The sequence below is a fragment of the Centruroides vittatus genome, unplaced genomic scaffold (genome assembly GCF_030686945.1).
Source record: "Centruroides vittatus isolate TY-2023 unplaced genomic scaffold, ASM3068694v2 contig_349, whole genome shotgun sequence".
Classification (NCBI taxonomy): domain Eukaryota; kingdom Metazoa; phylum Arthropoda; class Arachnida; order Scorpiones; family Buthidae; genus Centruroides; species Centruroides vittatus.
The window spans coordinates 3,613,265-3,640,802 of record NW_027122172.1 but is presented as its reverse complement, the minus strand read 5'-3'; the positions used below and the strand labels follow the sequence as shown (position 1 = coordinate 3,640,802).

The 27,538-nt window shown below is 33.3% G+C and overlaps 1 protein-coding gene across 2 annotated transcripts in view; it reads right to left on the bottom strand.

Annotated features, from left to right (window-relative positions):
- Positions 1-27,538, bottom strand: part of LOC136974449 (protein boule-like) — a 134,263-nt gene that overhangs the window by 88,935 nt on the left and 17,790 nt on the right. For both annotated transcript variants that reach the window (XM_067269353.1, XM_067269354.1), the window contains exon 2: positions 6,466-6,576. In XM_067269353.1, the coding sequence (XP_067125454.1) occupies positions 6,466-6,576 (111 nt within the window). The remainder of the gene's footprint in view (positions 1-6,465; positions 6,577-27,538) is intronic.

The window sequence follows — 27,538 nt, the reverse complement described above, 5'->3', positions numbered from 1 at the left end:
AATCGAGGACACCTGGCACTCGGTTAACGTTCCGAATAACCAAAACGCCGTGTGTCAACGCGCAAAAAAAGAAAAAGAAAAAAAAAACAGTTTCTCGTCTATTGTGCCAACCTGTAACCCGTGCACTTCGGACTTAGACCGTGTCCCCGACTCCAACGGACGAAGTCTCCCGTGCCCTACAGACTCGTCGACGCCACTGTCCCGGGGCCACCTTCGATCGACCATCGAAGAACCACATCGACGCCCAGGACGTCCGAACGGCTGATTGTCCTAAAGCAAACTATTTTGTACATAATATATGTTTATTTTATGTTAAAATAAACGGTTTTTGTCAGATACTTGTCGTCTTTGTCTCTACAGCAACCACCCATGTACGAATGGACCCTAGACCTTCACTGACGCGCAATTAACTGATTGCCCCTGGAAGTCGGCTTTTTACAGAAACACAGCTTCCCTATCATCAAATGTCACGGCACGCCACTGTAGGAAATGCTTTCACTTTTAAGAAAACATCTGGGCTTTGCAGAATGATGAATCAACAGTAGTAGAAGTTTTTCATTCCCAGTTTCATTAACTACTAAGAGTACAGTTGCATGTACTTTACTCTCAGCACTTATGTCCTTTACTCAACAGAACAGCAATAATCAAACATTGAAAGAAAAGGTCTGTTTCATCTGTGTTAAAGACATCCATGGGCTTGTAGCGTTTAACAAGAGAAAGGAGTGCCTTGATCCATCTTTGCAAATATTTTGAAACACAGACACACTTTCACTGCAAAGTTTCCTGAAGATGCTGATATGTCTGCTTTTAAAGCTCTCAAGCCACCCATTGCTGGCTTTAAATTTGCTATGGACAAGTTTTTTGGAAAAATCCTGAGCTTTCCTTTGTAATGTGGCCGTCGGCCATAATATTATACTTGTATTTGAGTAATTTTAGTTAGTCTTAGTATTTCCTTTGTTCTTTGTCTTCTCTTTTCCTAATCTTTCAAAGACCGTTATTGCCTTGGGGTGGGATTAGTGGTTCTAAGAATCGGAACAAAGAAGAGTAGAATGTGCGGCCGGGTGGATAGCGCCCAAGAAGAGGCACTTTTGGACGAGACACGGAGGAGATCGGACGTGTAAGGAAGAGCTCAAGAAGGAGCTGATCGAGAGAGGAGTCCGAGGCTGTCCAAGCAGGAATCAAGTCAGAGAACTTATCGTAAGGAAAGAATTTCGAATAACGATATAGCGAAGCAAACTTTGAAAAAACGGAAGTCAGGATAAAAGAACCGAGGCCCTCCCAAGTGTGTATCGGCTTGAAATAGAAAGTCCCAGGTGAAGCAACATTTCGATTCTTATTTCTTCTCACTTTCCTATCTCCCTTATTATTAAGTTAGCTTTAAGTTAGAATTAAGTTAGGTTAGTTCTGCGATATACAAAATTTCATTGTCACGCGATTGGGTAACGGCCACCCCTGTACTTTGTTCAGTAAAAAGGAAGCCTTTGTGAAAACTACGCTGGGTCTAAAACCTTTATGTAAATAGTTGGGATACCTGATTGAACCTCTTTGTACAAAGTGTAATAAAGGGACATTTGTTATTTGTATAATTGTTGTTGGGTCGTTCTGTACTTACGTTCGCGGACAGTACGTTAACACTTGTATGTACACTACAGTAACATCATTCCACTAAGAAACTCCTCAGTCACACCAATTCACAAATCATTTCCTTACAAATTCGTCTACTTCTGGAAAAGAACATTTCAATTTTCTTCACATTGTTGTTTTTGTTTTTGAAGTTTCTCTCTACTGAATCTCTGTTCTTTATTATTGTTGAAAGAGTACTTGATGGAATGGCAAACTTGGTTGCAACTTCATTCTTTCTCATCTGAGGATTTCTGTCAAAAATTTTAAGATTTTCATTTTTTCTTCAATTGAAAGGACATTCAACTTTCTTTTGACACCAGCCATTTGCTTCTCTTAACTTTGCAATGAAGAACTTAAATGATTTCAAAAAACACTGGTCAAGAAAAGTTTAAAATCCATTATAACATGTCAACCTAAAATAATAATCAATAAGATGCTAGTCAACTCGTAGCCAATCAGAGAAAATCAGTTTCAATTGTATCTATGCATGTATTGTGAGAGATGTTTTGCAACTATAATTTTTGCTATCAAAATGTAGTTGCTGAGCTTTGAATTTGTCATTGACACTTCAGTCCTTAATTTGAGATTTAGTATAGAGTTTTTGGGAAAAAATTATTTGAGATAATAGAAAATATATTGAATTTAGGCTGCAAATGCCAGTGGCATGGCGAGGGGGGCAAGGGGATGTATCATGCACCCAGCACCACTCGCAAAGGGGTGCCCAAATGGGGACAAAATAAATTTCGAGATAAAGAGGTTCTGAGTTAAACAGATTCAACTATAGTTGTTTCGGCATATACATTCTAAAAACTTTCCATAGAAACCTATAAGATTTCTTTCACATACACAAATGCACCTAATGAGTTAGCAAACATTTTATCCACACACCACACTGAGCAAAGTTGGCTATTCTCAACGAATTGTTGAAATATTATTGAGACTGAAGATGTCCTATTTCCCCCCTTTCCTTTTAATCATTTGTATTATCAAGTTTTAATGAAATTAGTAAAAACAAAAACTCTTCTTTAAAAATCTCTAATGCCTCTAAATTCAGAATTTGGAGACATATTAGAGATTTTTAAAGCAGAATGCCAGGGCCTTTTAATCAATTTTAAAGATGAAAAACAACTCTTGAGGATTTGGCAGGCTATGTATGACCCAGCGTTATAACAGCTGACACACATGCGCATCATTATAAATTTAAAATTTAAAAAGGAAATTCAAAAAGAAATTAGAACGCATCAGAAATGGAATAGAACAAGAATCTCACCAGAAAAGGTTTTCTCTAGCACTCCACCTGAAGAAGATCCTAGGGTGGACTGAAAACATTTGTGATATGTTACAAAATAACTGCAAAGCATTATAAGGTTAGTGTGATATACTGATAATTGCCATTTCTCTATCTAAAACATCTACTTTTCTCATAAAAATAACTTTCTCTCTGTTGATCTTCTTGTCACATCTTCATTCCCATCATTCCCATCATCAAGTTCTTGTTTTGAATCCAGGTTGCAATTACTAAATTTCTCAACATCAGAATCATTATCATTGTTATAGAAGATTTCATCTAAGAATTCTTTCTTTATTTTTTTCTTAAAAATTAGGATCCACAGAACATAAAATATGTTGTCTATAAGGTGCTGCTTTCCTCATCACCAAAAAAAAAAAAAAAAAAAATGTGAAAACTATGACCATGAAGGAATGGAAAGGTATATGTGAACTAAGTGTTATGGCATCTCTGTGTGACTGCTTGCAACCAACAAAACTGAATAAGACTTAAAATAAAAGCAATACCTCATGACTTTCACAGGATGTAGCCAGCCCACCAACTGAAAGATGTGTGCAGAAAGGTCCACTTGTGGAAGGAGATGAGAGAAATATAGTAAAAGAAAAAGTCAGAACAATCTTGGAAATGGACCATAGCATTCAAAGATTAAAGTGAAATTACAAACTTAACAAGCAATATTTCCTTTGTCTAAACCCATTGAAGGCATATTTAGAAAATGTAAAATATCCTTTGTATACCTAGGGCAGGCATATTTATCTACAACTGCAATTTTCCCCAAAATCACCAAACATGTATATAGACATAATGTGCCTTTAGTTCTCTTAGAGAAAGATAACATACACCATTGTCTATCAACATTATATAAAATTATTTATTTTGCAAATACTTTTGATAGTATATAACTGTCCTCCTCTTCAGGCAGAATCGTTCATAGAAAACAAAACATTTCAATTCAAAAACAGAACTCAAATAGGAACTAATGTTTTTACAAATCAAATGCACATGAAATTTAAAACTATATACAGTCAAACCTGTTTTTATGCGCTCTTTTTATGTGCGATTTTTATTTGTGCGATTTTTTTAATGCGAATTTTTAATTTATGCGGTATAGTTGGCGACTAGTCTCGTGCGATTCGTCATGTCTTACGTTGACTTATTATAGCTAAATAAACTTATTATAGCATAAATGCACTTATTATAGTAATATTATTGCATGAATATGCGAAAAATGAAATAATTTACTTTTTAAGTCAACAAAACACCACCTGGACAAAAATATGTAAAACAGATGATAGACCAGACAATGCAGTCAAGTGCTGACATCTGTTGTCAATAAATTCTATTTCGTACGGTTTTGAGTTATTTTCTATGTGAGACTTTTTTTATGCGGTCCCTGTTGACCGCATAAAAAAATATTTTTTAATTGTGTTGCGAAAACTATTATTTACAGCCATTCGTGAAGTTTCGTGAGATTTTTTTTAATGCGTTTTTTTTAATGCGGTCCCTATCCCCCGCATAAAAACAGGTTTGACTGTATATACAATTTACAAAATTATACAATATTACAAACTACAATTATATGTAAAAGAAAAACATTAAAAATAAAACTGGTTTAAAATAATTAATAATAAAATAAATAGTAAACAAAAATGTATAGCAGCACGAATGATGCTGTGAGGTATTTTATCACAAACCATGTGATTTATAGTTTATGAGGTTAAATTGTGCTGTCCACAGTTCCAGTATATCTGGTGTGGACAAGTTACTCGATGACATTGTTGAGTGTAAAGAGATTCCCATAAGAATAATGTTTTTCAATCACCACAGTGTTTTTGAAAGGAAGTTTGCGACCAAAGTAGCTTGATGTTATTCTCTACTACTTTTTAGCTAGTTCTGTTGTATGTATCAAATGTACATCATCATCACGATATTCTGCAAGACAGAGGCAGAGCATTCTAATAGTAGCTCCAATATATAATAGCGTTGACCCAATTAATGGATTTTGTAAGGGTATAGCATATACCCCAGGTTTTTCAGAGTGTAACTTCATCTCAGAGTGTAACACAAAGTATCCTATGCTACTAGCACCCCAACATAAGCTGGGGTGCAAAATAGTAGCAAAATAAAGCCAAATTTCTTGAAAACTTGTCAAATATATGTACAAAATGGCTGGTGTTACAAAAACTAACTCCTTCTTACAATATACTATTTCCACCTTCCACTTTATGTCTTTGACCAAGCTGACTAGGTGTTTGAACTTGGGCAAAAAATACCCAGCACTGCAAACTGCCAACTTAAGAAGAGAAGCTTGTCTTCTACTAGCAATTGAATGGAAGGATATAAGAACACCCTGTGTATCAGTGCTATAATAGTAGAGTTTTTCGTACCTGGAGAGTGAAAATCTATAGATAGAATGATGTAAGGAGGTTCATCAAATTTAAGATATACAGAAAATAAGATGCCATTGGAAGATCTATGTATGAGAAGATCCAAATAGGAGATCTTTGCATCTCGCCTTTTTTAAATAGATGTGGTTTCTTTATATCCATCTGTGCCCCTTTTGAAGCAGTCATGCTTGCAAACAACTTATTAATTGAAAATGGTTGTTCCAACTTTAGACCTTATTTAGGTTTAAAGTTGTAATATTAATATTTTTAAATTTTTAAAAATGTAACTTTTTAATTTCCTATATGTTAAATTGTAATTTTTAAATGTCTCTGTATTAGATTGATAACACTGTACCAATGCAAACCTTCATATTTAAATGTTTTTGATTACTTAAAGTTGTTCTATTCAGTATTCATTAAGATATACATAATAATGTTCATATTAAATAATTTACTGGTTTTGAGTATATTTGTATGTGTTTTTCACAGTACACAAGGACTCCAAGGCATCAGAAAAAAGCTTTTCAACATGGCACTTGCTGCTTATGCAAAGAATAAAGGTGTACTTGTGAACTTTGATTGAGCAAGATTATTGCATTGAACACGTCTTAAATAATTTAAGAATCTGGAAATCTAGAGTGGTCAGGAGTCAAAAAGTAATCAATTATAGAGCCCCTTGGCCCCTCTCTGGGTGCATCACTGCTGGTGCAAAATATGAAATTGTTTTACAGGCATGTATAAAGCTTCTGCTACTGAAATTTTTTTGAATTGAATTCTATTCTAAAAAGATTTTTTTATTTTAATTCTGTTCTATTTTTCTGATGATGATCATTTTTAAATGGATGAAAACATTCGTATAAGTAAAATCTATTGGGTCTTGGTTATAATAATACATAACCATCTTCTTTGGGTTAAAACAGAAAAAGGAAATAGAACAAATAGTTCTTAAATTAAGAATTTAGCACAGGATCTTAGTATTCTACAACGTAAGGAATTTAAAAGTTTGATATTGCTTTAACACAGAATGGCAAAAATTTCAAATTTATTTTTTGTCATTCTATGAATTTAATTTTGATTAAAAATAAAACAAAGATTTTCTAAATTAATATAAAAAAATTACAGTAAATAAAATTTTAGTACACTTGTTTACTTTTATCTAAAACTTACATTTGCCGAAATTCCACCCACAAATATTCTATTAGGAACTAAAGTCCCAAATTTCGGTGCATTTGGTGCCACTGGAGATGGTGAAGGTGAATTTTCCACACTTGTCGTCGACTAAACATTAAAAATTTTAAATATTTTTTATTCAATTTTAAAAATTTTGTGAAAGTATACATGAAGCGTGCAATGCCATAAGGTTGTAAATGCCATTTTTCTTAAAATACATTTTATTGAAGAAATGAATTTTAAATGCAATGTTTTTTCCTACAAAAAAATATTGTGGCAATAGTGGCGCCCTAAGTGGCTATATTTTGAAGATGAATTTTTGTGCAAGCCATAACGTTTTAAGTGCCAAAGTGCAAGCCACGTGACTTTTTGCGTGTAAAACGTTACGGTTTACATTTACATCATTTTGTTATTCCAATTTGTAACGCAGTGAGTTTTTTACGCAGAACCGGATAACTGAATCCCAGTTTATTAATAGTTAACCTGTATCACATTATTTGATATTTCAAAATCATATTCGGACTTCCATTAATCTTTCAAATTTGAAGTTTTTAAATACATTTTAACTTTTATTACACTAAATTAATACCTTATTGTTTATATTTTCCTTTATTTATCATAATTATATTACAATTGATAAAGATTATAGCCCAGTTCAAGTACCAAAACTGTGGGCCCAACACTGTTGAAGCCAGGAAGCAGTCACTAATAGATTATTGCCAGTTTTTAATGTTAAAATTGATATTGAATTTGTAAATTGTGTTTAATAATTTAAATGTAAGTTTTTGGTATTCAAAACTGTTTTTCAGCTGTAGAAACATTAATTTTATGATTGCAATTGTTTTTGGCATTTACAACGTTATGGCTCTAACCCTGTTTTTAAACTTTTTTTGTTTCCTTACTATCATACATAGGTGTTTGAAATTAAACCCAATGTTTTATTCCAAAGTGTAAATTGTTTAATCAAATGCTATAAAAATTATTTTAAGTTTGGTCATTAGAAAAAGTGTTTTTTCTCTCTCCTGAAAAGTTTGTTTTTTGGCATTTACAACATTATGGCATTGCACGCTTCACATATCCTAAAATAAAACACACAAATTAAAATAGAAACAAACACTGCATGGTTTGTTTTAAAGTTAAACTATTGATATATATAAATATTGCATATATTGTAATTACGGGGCTGTCCATAAATTATGTCAGAGTTTTCTTAAAATTTTTACTTCCCCCCTCTTGTCCCAGTTTGTCCAAGTTTCCGTAACCCTCTCCCTTTTAGACCATCCAACAAAACTTGAACCCCCTTAAAACCTTTATCACTTTATGAACAGTAGTTACTATAAGTAGAAACAAAACAGACAAGAAATTTTGAAATGAATATAATAAATTGCAGTGTAAAAAAATTTAATGAAATAAACAGAGATCCACTGAAACTCAACCCTTGTCCAATTTGTCATAATCCCATTTCCTTCCAGTGTGAACATCATTTGTGGACAGCCCCTAATTTATAGAATTCTGTAATAATTTCTGGTAAGATTCTAGGAGAGGGGGAGGAGGGAGTTAACCTCCAAACGATAGACCCCCCTGTGCGATCGTAAATTCGTAATACGGAAATACAGGGTGTTTCACAATGTTTTGACGATTTCAAAATTAACTCATAGACTAATTGCTAAAAAAAAGTTGAAAATTTTACACAAGGTACAAAATTTATTCAATTTTACTTATGAAATACTACATCGGACAAATGACGACCATTCGCAGTTACACAAGGGCTTTTCTGTAAACTGCTACGCACACGTTCGATGTTCTCGGGAGTTCGTACGGTCTTCCTACGGCCGGTTGAACTTCGATTCGATGCACTGGCAGTTTCACGGAAGTTTTTTATCCAATTCACGAGCAGGAATTGGATATCGCGGGTGAATCTTAAAATGTTTACGAAATTCACGTTGCACGCGCATGACAGATTCCAGATTCGCCGATGCGAAAATAGCACTCTACCGCAAACGCATGATGTTACTTTGATCAGTATGCCATGATACTACGTAATAACCTATGTGAGATGAAAGTTGACAGTCCGCGCTACTAACAGAGGGCGCCACCGTCGCTGTATCTCGGTTTGGGTGTACTATAGATTACTCCCTATGGAATTTCAGGACTTTGATTATATATTTGAACTCAGGGGACCGAGACGAGTTCAACGGTACCCTATATTTTGACCGGAGACGAAAAATAAAAAAGTTATCACAGTTTTTAAGTTACCATACTTTTTTAATGCTCTCATGCAGACGGCACCGTAGTTGTTAGTATTGCCATCTTGCGGTAAAGTCTGCAAACCGTGACGTCGGACTACGGTCATCTTCCGGAGGGTAAACACGCGATACGAGAGCGGAGAGAGCGACGCGACTTCCGATCATCGCGCGATCGCAAACATGGCGGCTGTTCCCACTGTTCGTGCTCCCGACTGACCTCTCGTACGGGCGCCACCACAAGCCGCCATGTGCTAAACTAGTGATCGATTCACGGTAGTTCTTGAACAAAGTAAAAAAAGGGGGAAACGTCTACTAAAGGCAATTTTAACGGTAAGCGACGCGACTCCCGATCACGATAGCGAGGCCGACTTAACGGAGAGCGACGCGACTCCCTATCATCGCGCGATCGCCGGAAAAAAGTGTGATAACTTTTTTATTTTTCGTCTCCGGTCCAAAAATAGGGTACCGTTGAACTCGACTCGGTCCCCTGAGTTCAAATATATAATCAAAGTCCTGAAATTCCATAGGGAGTAATCTATAGTACACCCAAAAATATCGTCATAAGAAAATACGGTCGGATAAAAACGCGACGTTAGAAAATAATGTTGTCAAAACATCATTAGTATAAAACAATGTCGATATAAACATCGTGTAATTAATATTTCCCTCACTTTTAACTCTTTCGCTCCGAGAGAACTAAGAAAACCTTTTTTTTTTTGGATGGATTGAATCCCGGATCCTCGGAACGACACGCCGATGTCCTAATGTCTAGGAAATTCGGCCGTCCGCGCAGTAAACGTCGAGGGACCAACTCTGGCGATTTTAACCTTGTTTTCGGTAACTACCGACGTCATCGCGGAAGTGCGACGGAAGAGAGTTCCAGTTGAAAACGGTGTTAGATACGTTTTGTTAAATAAATATTATTTATTTTTAGTAGAATATAGATTTATGATGTCGGAATGTGCAGTAACATATATATTTTCTAAAACATAAAACGTATTTTTTTTTTTTATGAGGCGTATAGTTTCAAAAATGGCTAAGTCCGTCTTTTTGATGACGACTGTTATAAATTTCTAAACTAGACAGAAAACAAAAAGGATATGAAAATTGAGGGTTAGTTTCGAAATTGACCACGTTTACGGCCCTTGTGTTCGGACCCAGAAAAAAGAGGAATTTGCCGTTTTTGAAACTTTAAATCCCATTCATTCATTTCCAAACGATACTGTTTTGCAAAAAGTATACAGTAGACGGAAAAGTATAAATGGAAAGATTCTTTTAAAACAAGCAATGCTAGAATACGTTCCAACTACAGTATATTAAAATTAATGTGGACGATTGAAATCTGAACTATTTCAACCGCTTCTAAAGAAAACATTAAAATCCGACGTATATCTTCGTTAAATCTTCCTAAAAGTAACGATATTACATCTAATGAAATAAATGCACGTTTTGAAACTAACAGCAGTACTTATCTCTACTTATGAAGTTGTTTCGACAAACGTTGAAAAATCTATGCAATTACAGCGAACGGCCGAAGCAATTCGATATCCGACAGTTCGCTATAATTGGAATTGATTACGGTAAATAAAACTACAGTACTGTATATTAAAGTAACGTTTGAAAAAAAAATTAATTAATGAAATATTTATAATCGACTATAATTTGTCCTTTTTAAAGATAATTTTAAAAATAGTATTAATAAGGTAAGAATCGCTAGGGGCCCAGGAAAAATTCCCTTTCTTGCCGGCACTGTCTACTAGAATTCCGCGGTTTTATCGACTCAGCCACTGGTGGGCATCAAACGTTGTAGACAAGCGAACTGATTTTATGAAACGTAAACAGACCTTCCAACATAAGTCAGCAACTTTCTGAAGAAGAGAGCTGTCCAGAAATGGCTCGTTAAAATGAGTTAAAGAATGGTGGGAAATCCAGTTCCGCTGCTGGAACTGGAACTGCTAAAGCTAATCCGAGTGCAGAACTGTTCAATCGGAATTGTTAAGCTAAATCAAGATCGTAGAAGGTAAGATTGCCTCACAGAGAAAAAACGCTTCTCCTTGGTTGCTTATTTGACGTCCAAATGGAAACATCTTACTACGTCCTTACGGTAAAAACATTACCGTTCGGAAGTTCGTAGCTTTAATTACACTCTAATATTTCATTAATTACCATTTATACTTAATTAAATGTAAATAAAAATGGATTGTGAATAAAAAAAATTCGGAATATTGTGCAAATCTTCGTAATTTCTACGTGAAAAGTTGAAATTAAAAGTGCGTTTTGCTTACTTTGTAAATGAAATCGATTTTATCTACTTTCGTGATATAATAATAATTTCTTAAAAGATTAATTTTGGTAAATTCTACCTAGGTGAGCTATATATACGTAAATTAATTTAATTTCTATCGTCAAACCACTTTTTTTTCAAACCACAACTATATTGGTCTATTTTTTTAATTTTTAATACTCGAATACTGAAAACGATGTCATTTACTCATACATATAAAAAAAATAGCTGTCAAAAACAATTTTCTGTCATAAATATATTTTTAATATATGCAAATTAAGTGTTACATAAAAACAGAATTAAAAGAAATCAGGTACAAACTTTTTAAATTTTCTATTGCTATTACAATTTATCTTTCTTTTCTCAGAGGAACGATCGTATTTAATTAAATTGTTTTAAAATTTCAATTTAATCCATAAACGTTGCTTTACATAGGTGTATATAACATCTGGCAAGTCAATTGTTTGTTTAATTAATGACGTTACAGATGAAACGGTTTTACATTTAAAACTCGGATTCACATTTTTTGTAAAAATTGATTCCACTTTTTTAACTAAAAGAAATTTTCTGATGGCTGTGACAGCCCACCAAACGATAAATCCTAAATGTAAGGCATTATTTTATAATTATTCTCATTTTTAGTTTGGTGACTGAGACTTCCTAAATTTGGATATTTTTTTTTTTTTTGGTACTTCCTTACAACCATCCTGCTAAATATTGTAATCCATCATTGTTTAATTCATGAAATGAATTTTCTACATTTTCCTCAGATGTCTCACATAAATCATCATCATTTATTACATTAATACTGCATGAATTTTCAGATATTCTTTAGAAGTAGACATATTTGAAACTTGCAGTAAATCTGCCTCCTCAGACATTTCATTTATTAAGTAATTTTCAAATATCTTATCTTCGGTGTTTAATTTATTTTATAATATTCCAAGTGATTTACCTAAAATTATCATTCTCGTTCTATATATTACCTCAAGTGGACTAGGGTTATCATGTATACTAGAATACCTAGATATCATAGTAGCGACACACGAGTCATCGCCGCCATGTTCTGTCGAGTGTCATCACGTGGTCTATGGGTTTACATTAAGAAATGACGATTATTTATAGTTTAATTAAGCATTTTATTCGTAAAAATGCTTTATTAAACTAAAAATAATTGTAATTTCTTAATGTAAACCCATAGACCACGTGATGACACTCGACAGAACATGGCGGCGATGACTCGTGTGTCGCTACTATGATATCTAGGTACTCTAATATATACCACCTCCAGTTCGAATTTGAGAAAATAGATTTTCTAAAAAATCTTGATTTACTTTACATGTTAAGATATAATGGTATTTAGAAAATTTTGAACTAAGGTCGAAAAATAAATCTTTAATAGATTCAATAGACATAAGCATTCCTTCTTGAAATGTTTGAAGTGATTGTTTAGATACACATCCCATACTTTCAATTATTTTGTAAGTATTATCAGAATGGCTTCTTTAACAGCTAAAGAAAACGTATATACAGTAGAATACTCGATTGAATAATATTGACCGTCAACAAACAGCAACAAGAAAGAAGAAAAAAAAAAGAATTAATGAATTTGTTTGTATGAAAAATATCATCCAAAAAGCAATAACTGCAAGAAAACAGAAATTGGGACATCGGCGAAAAAAGAGGACTGTCTGCGCAAAACACCGCCGGTTGAGAGCTCTGAAATGTGAAATTATGGCAGTTAATCTCCATAATGCACATGATTATTATTAAGTGAATCCGATAATAGTAATATGAATATTGATAAAGTAAAACTTATAGCTGATATTTAATGTGTACTGAAAATAAATATTATCTCCGCTATATTTTGTAATTTTAACGGCCAACTGAATACAATATAATGGCATAGAAAGTTAGCAATCGGCGCTCAGTTATCACTTTGTTTATTCATTTTATTTCAAACTCGTAAAGACAAGTACGCTTAACTAAAAATCTGAACTACACAAAGCAGATACAATACAGAAGGTAAATTAAACAAGTTCTGTTCTTACAAGTAGATATACCTTTTCTTCGATATAAGTGATCATTGCTTTGCTATAAATTCAACTAGCCGAGCTTCCTTCCGTTTTTTAGCTCCATAAACTAATTAATAAATAAAACTACAAATTGAAAGTAATTCTTAACTTTTAAAAAACTTTTTTCTTTTATCTAAGCCAAACTAGTGAAAAATATAACTGCACTGCGTTATTTATAATATCAGTCTCGGGGATCGCTCTGGAAAATTTTAAAATATCGCCATCATTTCGCCACTTTAAATTATTTATCGTCACTAGGAGAGGGCCAGACGTTCGGGTCTCCGATTCGAACGGAACGTTGATGAGCACGTAGTCTTAAACTGCTCCTTGTCCAAATAACAGGACTCACTTCTCAAGCGATTCCAAAAAATGGGTATCTGAAAAATTTAGTGTTTAGCTTATACGAGTAAGTCTGGGAGTTTCGTATGCAAGAGTGGTAATAGCCGAGTGAATGAGAGGCTAGCCACTGGAGTTATATGATGTAGTTTCAAACGTTCGAAATTTTAGTTTAGTTTATATGTGTAACATAATTATTTTACCTCATTATTATTGGGCTGCAATTGTAAGGTCTCCAACGAGAACGCGATGGTCAGAGTCGAGAGGGTGCGATCGGTACCAAGACAGACTCTACGGTTACAAGAAATCTCTATTTGACACGAAAGGAGCTTACAAGATTTCGCCATCTTGAAAGTTCTAAGTCGGTGGAGGCCTCTAGCTCTTCTCATCTTTCCAAGATAGTCCCAAATGAAAGTGTCCCTGGTTCGCGAATGACAGTTTCCTTGACTACTCCAGGACGATGCGGTCGACTTCTAGTGATGGAGAGACATCGATCCGAAGACGAGAGACGGACAGGATGGGTACGAAATACCCACACAAAACAATTGGTCCGACACCTGGAATTTTCGGGAGAAGCCATCACGCCCTTGAATTCCCAAGTTTTTATTCTTCTACACTCGACTGCCCATTCCAATTGGTCGCTTTTCCTCGTTCTCGCTTTCTAAGAGGTTGATCACTCGTTACTAAGTGCAGTATAACGAGATATCAGCCTAGATCGCGGGAGATGCCAAAATCGATATTTAATTCGAGCCCCGACAGGAGGTCGATCTTAGGACTTACACTTTTCTATTGTTTATAAGTTCGCGTCGCATTTTCATACAAAAAAATTATTTTTAGCTTTATTTTTTTCTTTAAAAAATTATTTCAGCTAGTATTCGGACCTGTCCAGAGCTTTACACAATTTTCAAAAATTTCAGACAAATTCCTACTGTTGTGTGTCTGTCCTTCCTTAATCTCGAGAACTGACTTAGTCACGTGAAAACTGAGACCACGTACTGTACAAAGGTACCAAGAAGCAGTCCCCGATTAACTATATACGAACTTTCGATTGAAAACCGGAAGTCACGTTATTTCAATTCAAAATTTTCTCCCGAAAGAGATTAGATAGACGACCGGCACGACTCTCTTGTTAACAGGAAAACTATATCGTAGCCACTACTAATTTGAGATGGAGAGCATATATTTAAAATTAAATAAATTAAAAATATGATTAAAAATTGCAGGCCGGCATTGTGACGATGGCACGATAAACAATTGCTCGTTACTGTTATTATTTCACACATTTAAAGCATATAAAACAAGAGATTAAAAATCGTGACGTCTTTCCTGTTTAGCAAAAACAAGCCTCTGTAGATTTAACTCTTAAGTTGTTAAAAATTTTCTTAGTATTTATTTTCATGTATGGTGGTATTGTGACATTTAAAGTGTAATAAATATGAGGAAATTGTAAGCGCATTGTCTAGAATATTAACGATTCAAAAAATAAAACGCTGGGACTATGCTACCGTATTTTCCATATCAGATTGTCCTTTTTGTCCATGTGCAGTAAGTCCTAAGCTTATTCGCTTGTCAAAACATAGTATGTAAAATACGTGAAATAAATGCAAAGAACTAAAAGTTTTATTTAACGACGTAAAAGAATTAAATCTACAGAGGTTTGTTTTCGCTAAAAAAGAAATGCCGTCACAATTTTAATCTCCTGTTTTATATGCTTTAAACGTCAAGAATAATAATACTAATGCTGAGATAAAATAACAATGTTACACATAAAAAACAAAACTAAACTAAAATTCCAATGATTCGAACTTTATCGTCTTATCTATTGCCTCTCAAAGACATGAAACTTTCGAAGACTTATAACGTAAACTCAATTTTTAATGGCCAAGTTTTTGTAAACGCTTGAGAAGTGGGTCCTATTATTTGGACAAGGAGCTGTTTGTATTTAAGGCTACATGCTCACATAAATTCGTTCTATTCACATTTTATCACAATGTTTAAACAGTATTTGACAGGTTCTGCCATGTCAAAAATTTTGTTTCATTCTACTGAAAACAGATCAAATTGGGAAGTAAGCAGTGGCGTGCCGTCACATTTGACGATAGGGAAGCCGTGTTTCTGTAAAAAGCCGACTTCCAGGGGCAATCGGTTAATTGCGTCAGTGATGGCCTAGGGTCCATTCGTACATGGGTGGTGGCTGTAGAGACAAAGACGACAAGTATCTGACAAAAACAGTTTATTTTAACATAAAATAAACATATACTATGTACAAAATAGTTTGCTTTAGGACAATCGGCCGTTCGGACGTCCCGGACGTCGATGTGGTTCTTCGATGGTCGATCGAAGGTGGCCCCGGGACAGTGGCGTCGACGAGTCTGTAGGGCACGGGAGACTTCGTCCGTTGGAGTCGGGGACACGGTCTAAGTCCGAAGCGGCACGGGTTACGGGTTGGCACAATAGACAAAAAATTGTTTTTTTTTTTCTTTTTCTTTTTTTGCGCGTCGACACACGGCGTTTTGGTTATTCGGAACGTTAACCCAGTGCCGGGTGTCCTCGATTGTCGGAGATTATATCAATCTCCGTTCTTTCTTTCGTCCATTTTGATTGGTCGTTCTTCCTCAATCACGCTTCCCGAGTGGTTGGTCCCTGGTTACTAAACGTAACGACACTCTTACCTGGAAAGCGAGAAAAGTCCAAATCGAAGACGAATTCGATCTTCCACCGATCGTAGGACGACTTCCTTCCGCGATTTATGGTTTCTGCCTGGCAGTTTGATATAAACAATGGGTGTCCGATTACAAACGACTTTTACTTATGTTTTTTTAAACTAATAAATTTTTCTCTTAATTAACCGTTTTTTCGCGTCTTTCGTGACGGGTCAGACCTGTGCGGTACATCACATTTCCATAAAAGATTTAAACAAATACTGGAAATGACAAAAATAAACAATTCATGTATTTTAGTTCTAAAATACAAATAATACATACATAATACAAATTGATACGATACAAACAATAATAGAAAAGCTTGTTTTTTTTAAATTTTTTATAAACTAACTCTATTCGGCGATTTTTTCCGCAAAGTCGTTAATTACTTTATCATACGTGGTACGATCCAAAAGCTCGGGGACTGCAGTAATCTACGACAACAAAAGCATGTAGTTGAAGTTACAGCGTATGAAATGGATTCTACCAAACCACCTCTACGTGTTCGGGTTAATTCCACCCATGTCATGTGATTAAACCGCGAGCGCTGCTGTTTTTTTCCGGAGATAGTTACCTTTGTCCTACGACGTAATCAAAGTGGAGTTTCAAGAACAACCTCCAACATTAAATTTTGTCAGCGTTTAGGTAAAACACCTACAGAGACTTTAAAATCGCTAAGAAAGGTGTACGGTGATTCTACCATGGCAAAGTCGAAATGTTGGAGGTTGTTCTTGAAACTCCACTTTGATTACGTCGCAAGACAAAGGTAACTATCTCCGGAAAAAAACAGCAGCGCTCGCGGTTTAATCACATGACATGGGTGAAATTAACCCGAACACGTAGAGGTGGTTTGGTAGAATCCATTTCATACGCTGTAACTTCAAATACATGCTTTTGTTGTCGTAGATTACTGCATTCCCCGAACTTTTGGATCGTACCATGTAAAAGTCGCTGGTCGTCGACTCCATCAACGTATTTGAAAGCTCTTTTTCTATCGAAAGCAACGCTAGCGACGACAATTTTTCCTCCGACCGCGTGTTCCTGGCCAATGTATGAATTCTCTCCGTGGTCGAAAAACTGCGCTCAACAGACCTACTGATAGATAGTACCGTAAAAATTAATGATATTAAATCATATAATTCTTTTAGTACGTCTTTGTTTGAATCGTCATTAATTATAATATGTTTTATGTTTAAGAGTTACTCGTCAATATAGTCCGGACGCGAATATAAATATTGCGATTCGCTACGTAATTTAGATACATCAAAAAATTTCCCATAAAATTTACTTAATTTAAAGAATTAAAACACGCTTGGAAAAATTGTTAATAATTTTAATATTATGAAAACATTTAAAAGTGATAAAAATTCTAAAGATTTGAATGTCTGAAAATGTCTGAAAATCTGTCAATATAATTATAATTTTCTTTTAATTATACTGTAATTAAATATAACTTAGCAAAAAAACGCACATAAAAATAACATTGAATACTTTTTACTTTTTAAATCTTAAACAATTCACTTAGTCAGATAGCTCGCTACCAGTGGCTAAGAGATAGAATCGTTGGAAGCGTTTGACGTGTGTAGCTTCACCAGCTAAACCGGGTGAGGTGGTGCTCTGTAAAGCGCATGCGCCAATGCACTCTGGCTGCTTTACACCATTCAGTTATTCTCGCCTTGAAAGCTGTCTCGGAAGCGCTTCCATTCCGCCACTGACATTCGAATATACAATAGCAATCTTATCGTTTTTTTCACATATAGTATAGAATTTTTTAATAAGATACATAATGCGGTTATAATAAAATATTAATTTTAATTAATTCAAAGTACGTTAATTAAAATATGAAAATTTATATTTTAGAAACTACAAGGGAAGGTCATTGGAAGGTGGATGCGGCGCTTCCACCGCTTCCAATGACGGCACGCCACTGGAAGTAAGTCATTCCAAAAAATTCCCCAAAATGTCTATCAGTCGATAAAAATTTCCACTGGAAATGCTGGGCAGCATTACATAAAACTGCCTTCAGTTCTTATTACTTGAACTTAACAATTTCGTGATATCACGAAATTGGTGCATGGTGACTAAGTGTGTGGTGCATGGGACTCCTATTGTACAAAAGCTCGACATTTTACTATTTTTCCCGAAGAGTGATTTGCGATTCAATTTCACGCCGAATGTCGAAACAAGCGAACTAGGGTTTTTATCGCCACTTTAATAAAAATATTGCTAAGTGGCTATGTAGCGCGACCCCTGCAGTCTGTAAACTGTGCTTGTTACAATATTTTAGATATTTATTGTGTTTACTGCTATATGTCTAATCTTCAAAGGGCTGATGAGGGGGTCTGTGTACACGAAATGCATTCCCCATATTAATTAAAGTTATATTTGAATCATTTGAGTCCTTCTCGTCTTGATATGATAATACCTTTTCATTGTATCCGTAATTTGATAGCCTATTCGTTTTATGTGTATTTAACTTTGGGATAAAAGCGTAATTTAAGAAATATTTTATAATATAAAATGCGAATATGAAAGAAAAAGGAGAATGAAAATGAAGCGTTATTCAAACAAATCTATCTCGAATGTAAAATGAAAATAATGTATCCTACATTTAGATTATTACATCTATTTCAAATTCGGAATTCGTTAATATAAAAAATACTATTTTCTGCACGAAAAATATTTTAATTCGTTAATTGTTTTATTGATAAAAGTTAATCTACAACACAATAGATACTTCGAATTTTAATCGACGAAATCGATCTCTTCTTATTACATCGGATGAAACCAATCATTTAACAATAACAACATTTCCGTTAATTAAGTCAGAAAATTTATTAAACCATCAATTAATAGACACAAGTTCATCAATGGATCATTTAGTAAGTTTGTGACTGATATAAATATAATTTCTCAAATAAATATATGGAATCCTGCTTTCTGAATCTGTAATTTATAACTTCATGTACAGTATAGTACAGGGTGATTCACTCTTGACTGAACACTTAGTATGTGGAATAACTCCGTATAAAATAAAAAGATGAATATGAAACATAAACGAAACGATTGTTTCTTTCATAATGAAGCAGTCGACAAAGTATTTTTACATAACATGTTATTCAAATGTGACTGTGCAATCATGAAAATTGAACAAAGTTAAATGCTCAGTCCTGAATGAATCACACCGTTTAACGCAAAACAATATAATTGGTTTCAACGAAAAAATGCAATTTCTTGTTCAAACCATATCTGTTATTTAAAAAAATACTTTATCTATACAACTTGCTAATTTAATTATATCAAAAACCATATCAATATTATTATTTAAAAGAATATTTATAATGCATTTAACCCTAGCACGATTGACAGAAGAACACCTCTGTTAATGGTGTTTAACTGAGGTATTTTCTTTTCTTTCAATCGTGCCACTGAGTTAAAAGAATTCTATGATCAATACTAATGTAATATTAAATAAAATATATGTGCTATATCGGACCAGGGTCAAAATATAGTAACAGAACAATTTATTATGGTTATTCGCTGTTCTTATGTGTAGGTATTTAAGAATTTTCTGTATGACACATGTTTAATATAGCAGCTTGCATTATATATAGTGTCGTATAGCCGAAAACTTTTTTGTAGTGTATGCGGTATGACATTTGTGCAAGAAAATACTACTGACGCATTTAGTACCTTTTCCATTCTCCATTAGGCTTCATTCCGTTTGCAAGTTTTGAGTATTTACTATTTTTTTTTTTTTTAGTGTATAATGTTTTGTGTTTTAGATATTTGGTACAGCTATGTCTATGTTAAATGTAATTTTGTTTGTCTGTTGTGATGAGTTGTTTTGTCTGTGATTAAGACTCGATCATAATATATTTTGCGTGTGTTATCTTCTATAACTCTCTGAGATGTGTATTTGTAGAATGGCTGTTGAGTGTAAAGTTGTGATGTATTACGTTTGCTATTTGGTTATGAACATATTCTGTTTGTGCTAAAGGCTTGCAATCCGATGTGATGTATTAAGCTGAAATTTCCTGCAGTGTTGTATCTTTTAAGATATGTTTTCTTTAATTTCTTGAATTTATGACGTGGTCTTCTATGGCAATCGTGAATCGTTCTCTCTCTCCAAAGAAGTATCCATCAGTCAGCCAACAGTTTGTTGTAATTTTGTCAACTGATCTTGGCCGAGATCGTTAGGGTATGTATCGTGGCGCTCTTTTCGAATCTAATAGCCAGATGGTGTCTGTGCATTTTGTAAACTGTTTTTGTCTGCCAAAGCTACAGATTTGTGTAATTGTGATGTTTCTTTTTTTCTGTATTTGCTTATAGTACAGATTTAAAACAACTATAAAGCGTCGCTCTCCTTCTTTACGAGCTAGAGTCAGCATTTCTACAGAGACTTAGGGTGGTGTTTGTCACGTTTTGTTACTGTTTTTCATGTTTTTCTTTGAAGTTGTTCTGTCTAGTTCTGTCTGTGCAATGTGTAAATCCAAATTATCATATTTTAGATATTAATGTTTTTTATAAGAAAATATTAAGAATGGACAAAACATTAGTCATTTAGTCAATCAAGTTAACAGTCAGGAAAACGATAATTACTTTAAATGCGTAATGACAACAATATACGTTCAAGATCTGTCAGCCTTGTCTCTCTATGTAATTTTTATTAAAAAAAAAAAAAAAAACAGCTGTATTCAATTCTTCAGTATAATAAACATTAAAAGATATTTAGTGAAAGAAAATATAATAATATATGACATCTAAAAGAACATATAATAAGATATAATAAAATAATAATATAAAGTACAAAAGAGATGAATAAAATACGATAAATAAACACAAACACTTTATAACTAGCAAACTATAATAAGAACATTACTACCTATAGCAAATTTAATAATCTACATCATGTCATTAGTTATGATCTAAATAATAATCTTAGATATCTGTATGAAACTATCCTACATTATATATGATTTATGTACTGTGCTTTCTATAAAACTTTCTAGGGTATAGAAGTATAAAATCTGGACATTTCAAATGCTTTTATATTAGTATTATATTAGTTTTTCTTTTTACTTTAGACATTATCCTAACAATTGTTTAAATTAAATATTTTTAAAAATTTATTGTTAAAAGAAATTTGCTGAAATTTAATATTGAAATTAACGAATCAAATAAGGCAGAAATGCTCCAAATTTTATTGCTATTAGGCTTAATATTTTGTTTTATTCTCAATATATATACGATTATATATTATTATCGTAATATTATAGCGTGTAACATAATCCTCTGTTTGATCTATAAATAAAAATAGATTTATTATAACAAAAGAAATTTTCCTTAAAACGTTTTATGTATAACACTTTAAAAGGAATTTAGGGCACTAAAAATGGCATTCTTCTAAATAAATATTAATAAAAATAAAACTTAATAGTTATTTAAAATAATTCATTTAATTAAAATAAATTAATTAACTGTAAATTTTTTCCATATCAAACTTTGGTCATATTATAATTATTTTCGAATATCATTCAATTTTTTTATATGTCTTCGATACACACATTTACTTGGATAAAATGTTATACATTATATAGTACAAAAATATTAAATATCTGTTTTAACGTTACATTTTCATGTAAATGAAATAAATTTAAAAAATTAATAAACAAATGAGTATTTTACTTGTTTTTAGCCTCCAACTAACTATCGTAAGAACGTAAGATATTTTTAGTTTCTAACTCAGAATAGAATATACTATAGTCTAAGTACTTGTAAAATGCCGCTATCTACTTCATTAGGAAGAGTTGGCAAAATTTAGATATGTAAAATTAAAAAAAGAGTCAATTGGTTAATAAAGTCATATATTAAAAACTAAAAATTCTATATTCAATTATGTCAATAATTTGAATTAGAAATAAATACAATAATGCAACTAAAATTTATATACGATAACAAAGTTTGGTAAGCAGTTATGTAAACGAGTAGCTCAACATTGTTCTGTAAATCGACATCTATAAATGGATAGTCAAATAACATTTCCGCTGGAAGTCTGGAATTTTAGTCTTACTTTGGCACATGTACCTGTCATTGAGCTGCCTACAATCCTTCGTCCTGTCTGGCTGAAAATAATAACAGTTTCCTTTTGTAAACGCGAATTTTTTACTAGCGTTTCTTTTGTATCCCTTATTATCACCATCCAGAAAAATCTCGAATCAATAAAACATTAACATAGTCGCGTATTATTATTATTCTTATTATTATTTGACTAAACATTAAATTTTTCTTGCATAAGGGTTAAAATATTGAATACATAGGCCTATACGACATATATATCTCATTGACAAAGGTCAAAGAGAGATTATAAAGCCGGAGTTTGTTAGGAGAATCTTATACCATCAGCGTCATGTCACTTGACAGTGACATTTCTGAACGTTTTTCTTTCTTTTTTTATTAGTGAAAAATATAAGGTTTTTTCCTGTGTAATGTCTATGGGGGTCCACAAAAAAATTTAAAGGAAAAGGAGTCCATGGGTTAAAAAAAAAAGTTGAGAACCACTGATCTAAAGGAAACACACAGTGGGTCGAACAGAAACTGAATATGAGCGACTCCCGTGTCCTTGAGACATTGGTTTTTATTAGTGATGTAACGAATAGTATTCCAGAGGCTGTAAATAATTGAATAAAATTTTCACATTCTTTTGTGAAGTCGAGGTGAATATGTAACAACCTGCAGGACTTCACAGTACTACTGAGCAGCCATCAAAACCAAAAACAGATCGGGAATGAACGTATATTCGGCTCAAACCGAATACCGAATATTCGGGCAGGAGCGTGGCCGAATGGCCGAATATTCGGCCAAACTATTCGGCTTGATTAACGCACGTACGAAAATTGGCGCGCAAACCGTATTATTGCAAGGATCGCGCACCCTGCTCTCTATTGGCCCGCTGTCACTACGATTTTTTCTTCCAGTAGGTCTAAATTATTTAAATTAATTAATTAAATTATAATTATTAAAGTTAATATGAGATGGAGTCTAACGTCTATCTCTAGTGCCAAATTGGTTTATAATTTATGTAATAGCCTGATATGATTCGGCAGTTGTTGGTATTTAGATCTAAGTTATAACTTATAAGTTATTTTATTTGCAATCGATCTTTTTAACTCTTTAATTAAGCACTAAAATTTTGTTTTTACTACGTATTTGTAAACTGAATAGTACCCTAAGGATATACTTTAGTGGGGACATTTATGGTCTATAGTTTCTCCCCAGTTGTGAAACAGTTCAAATATATTATTGGGGTGTTTCTATTTGTGAAGTTTTGTGATATTTTGTTGCTATTGTTTTTGTCAATATTTTAAAAATTAACATGATTTCAAATGTTATCTTTGTACATAATGAAAATGCTCATTCTTTGCTTTATACAGGGTGGGCCAACTAAAACGAAACGGCAGAGTGTTTGTGTTCGTCCAAGCAAATCGCTCGGACAGGTCGATTTTATTCTCGAGGGGACATCTTATGCAATAAAGTTTTTGCGAATCTGAATATTAACTAAACAAACATTTTTTTTTTCGAAATAAATGTTTGTTTAGTTAATACATAATAAATGAGTTTTTAAAATTTTTTGTTGTCTGTTGTATTCAGAATCGCAAAAACTTTATTGCAAAAGATGTCCCCTCGAGAATAAAATCGACCTGTCCGAACGATTTGCTTGGACGAACACGAACACTGCCGTTTCGTTTTCGTTGGCCCACCCTGTATATTAGTTACTCATCTTCTAGAAATAGATAAATAATTCTCTCATTAGGCCTAAATACGATAAGTTTGAATAAATCTTTTCGTAAATCATTTTAAAATATCGTAAAAAATATTAAAATATACGCGAATACGAATATAACATAATTAACTAAACTGTAACATTAATGCCCGATACATTCTAACCTACACGCCATCAATGCCATATCTTATTACCATAAGATATCAATGCCATAAGACATCTTATCACAAGAAGGCTATATTATTATTTAATTACGAAATAATTTAATACTAGAGTTAGATGCTATTTCTTACTAACCTTAATAATGATAATTTAATGTTCAGCATTAATAAAAGTTACCAAAATGATTAATTTACTGTGTTTTTGTTATTTCTTACTCCTGTTTTTAGGTATTCGGCCGAATACCGAATATTTAAATCACTATTCGGCCGAATAGCGAAAAATAGGCCGAATACCGGGTAGTAAGCGAATATTCGTTACATCACTAGTTTTTATAGATTTGATCCCTTGACTTTAGATTCCGATTGATTTCGTTTTCACGACGCAACTAGTCCTTTATTCGTTTCTAGGCGAAATTAGAGACCTTCTGGGGCCGCGGGAAAAGACCGACGTCAACAATTCGATTCCAAGCGGAGATGCTTACTGATTTTAGGAGCTCATTGTCTTAAATCAAACGGCGCGTATGCCTCTCCGACAATTACATTTAATAAAATTCGATGTTACTCGTAAATTCCAGAGGCTTTTTTTTTTTTAACTCTTTCCGCCCTGTGGGCACTAAGATGGCCTCTTTTAGTAGGTCCATTATGGGTTCGGCCAAGCCCACAATGGGGCGACCGGGTGGTGAGGAACGGGGCCCGACATATCCGGACTCCCCCCCGAAAAATTCTTGGGGATTATTCGACCCGTTCGGATTCGATCCCGGGTCCCCCAGAGCGGTAGGCTGCCACCTTGACGCATCAGTGCCATCCAGAGGCTGTAAATAATTCAATAAAATTTTCACATTCTTTTGTGAAGTCGAGGTGAATATGTAACAACCTGCAGGACTTCACAGTACTACTGAGCAGCCATCAAAACCAAAAACAGATCGGGAATGAACGTTGAGAAAGAGATGGGAATCGCAGTTTTCAAGTAAGCTCACTTCCAACTGATTTTGTTACAAGAATAAAATGTCTTAAAATTTAAGTTAATTACTGAATAAATTTAATTGTTAACGTTTAATTTACAATTAAAAAGACATTATTATTCATAATTGAAGTTTAGACTATTTACAAAAAATAACATTTTTGAGTATCTTTTAATCCTTTTTACACCACCACAGAAGTAACAGTTAATATGGTTTTTGAAGAAATTACTTCTTAAAAACAAAGGTAAAAAATTTACAATGTCAAACGACCAAGTGTCAGCCTTTTATTGTAGGATCTGACACTTTTACATTAAAAACACGAATTCTTCTCACCATATTCTGCTTATCCCTTTTTAAACTGCTTCTGGTCCTCTAGTGATAGATACGAGTTTTCCTACTTCATTTGCGTATGGTTACAATTTTTCGTGAATACTCAGGCTACATTTTCTTCATATACGTGGTACAATCCAAAAGTTCGGGGAATGCAGTAATCTATGACAACAAAAGCATGTATTTGAAGTTACAGCGTATGAAATGGATTCTACCAAACCACCTCTACGTGTTCGGGTTAATTTCACCCATGTCATGTGATTAAACCGCAAGCGCTGCTGTTTTTTTCCGGAGATAGTTACCTTTGTCCTGCGACGTAATCAAAGTGGAGTTTCAAGAACAACCTCCAACATTAAATTTTGTCAGCGTTTAGGTAAAACACCTACGGAGATTTTAAAATTGCAAGAAAGGTGTACGGTGATTCTACGGTAAAAGGTCACGGTGAAGTCGAAATGTTGGAGGTTGTTCTTGAAACTCCACTTTGATTACGTCGCAGGACAAAGGTAACTATCTCCGGAAAAAAACAGCAGCGCTCGCGGTTTAATCACATGACATGGGTGAAATTAACCCGAACACGTAGAGGTGGTTTGGTAGAATCCATTTCGTACGCTGTAACTTCAAATACATGCTTTTGTTGTAGATTACTGCATTCCCCGAACTTTTGGATCGTACCACGTATATATTCTTCATATATATTTCGACAACAAAAAACAATGTTATCCTCTTCAGCTGGCTTTTCATTTTATTACTCTTTCAACCGACACATAAACACAATTAAAAATTTTACTTTTTTTTACAATCTCCCTTATTTTTTACAATGTTATATAAAAAAAACATGATTAAAATATATTCTCTCATTTTTTATTTTCTATTATATGAAATTTAAACAATAACATAAGAATGCATAATAATATAAAGGAAAAATGACTTTTTCACATGTTTTAAAAGCACCATTTTTTTTAACTAATGAAAATGTTAATACATTCTAAATTTTAATTTGAAAAATCATATATTAACTGAAAAAATTCTTGAAATACAAAATAGAAACAAAAACAAAAATTATTAATTTTAAACTATAATTATATTTTAGAAAACGTGTATATTTTAATCATTTTTAATGTTAATTGTAAAGATTTAGCCTATAAGGATATTTATATTATTTAAAATTTTTAAATAATGTAAATAATACTGTTATATGAAAATATGCACATAAAATCGATCAAGTCCAAGATGACAAATAAAAGTGCAAATCATTATTATTAATTCTTATTATAATATTAACAGACAGGGGTCTGTTTCCGTTAAAAATAATAGTTACTTTGTACACTGTAATTAACAATTAAATTAACAGAGAAAGTCTATGTAACAATTTTATAACGAAATGTGTCAACTATTTGAAAAGATATTTCTTTTACATCATGTTAGTAAGCAAGATTTTTACGTTCAACGATCTCCTTTAGGACTATAAAATCGCTGAAGTTTATAGCTCGAAACTTTACAACGAATTATTTTTTTATAATAACAAATTTCTCCAAGCGATATACCTTATTAAGATCTAATTTTCGCAATTACATATTTAAGTATTTGTTTCGTTTACATACATTTCTAGAATATATTACTGTATCTATCAATTTCTTTAACGAACCTATAAACATTTTTATACGGCTGATTGTAATTAAAGTACTCCTATTCAGCACTGTCTGTAGAAATATTTAGCAGTCCAAAATACAACCAAATGTGGTACGGTGACATTTCGGGACGTGTCGAAAACATTTACGTAAAAATAAAAATTATTACCAAAACACGCCACAGCAAGCAACGGACATTTTACATAGTACACGAGGATTACACGGAGAACACGTGTAATTACTGTATGAACTAAAACGTAGCGCCTCGTGTTAATATATTGTTAGTTTAAAGCCATGTTTGTTATGTGCGCTGTTTACGTGCAATTACTGTGAAAATAAGTGGAAAAAAAACAAATGTTTCTGCTTCTGACTTGCAGAATGTTTTACCCACACTTATATTTACTGTAGCTTCGAAAACCTTAAAATTAACGGACGACTTTTGTTTCTTATGTATAATACTACAGAAACTTGGATAATGAGTTTAACTTGTAATCGGTCTAAAATAATATAGTAGGCTCTGGTAGACCGTTCAACTAACCCACACTTCTAAGAGTGAAATGGTG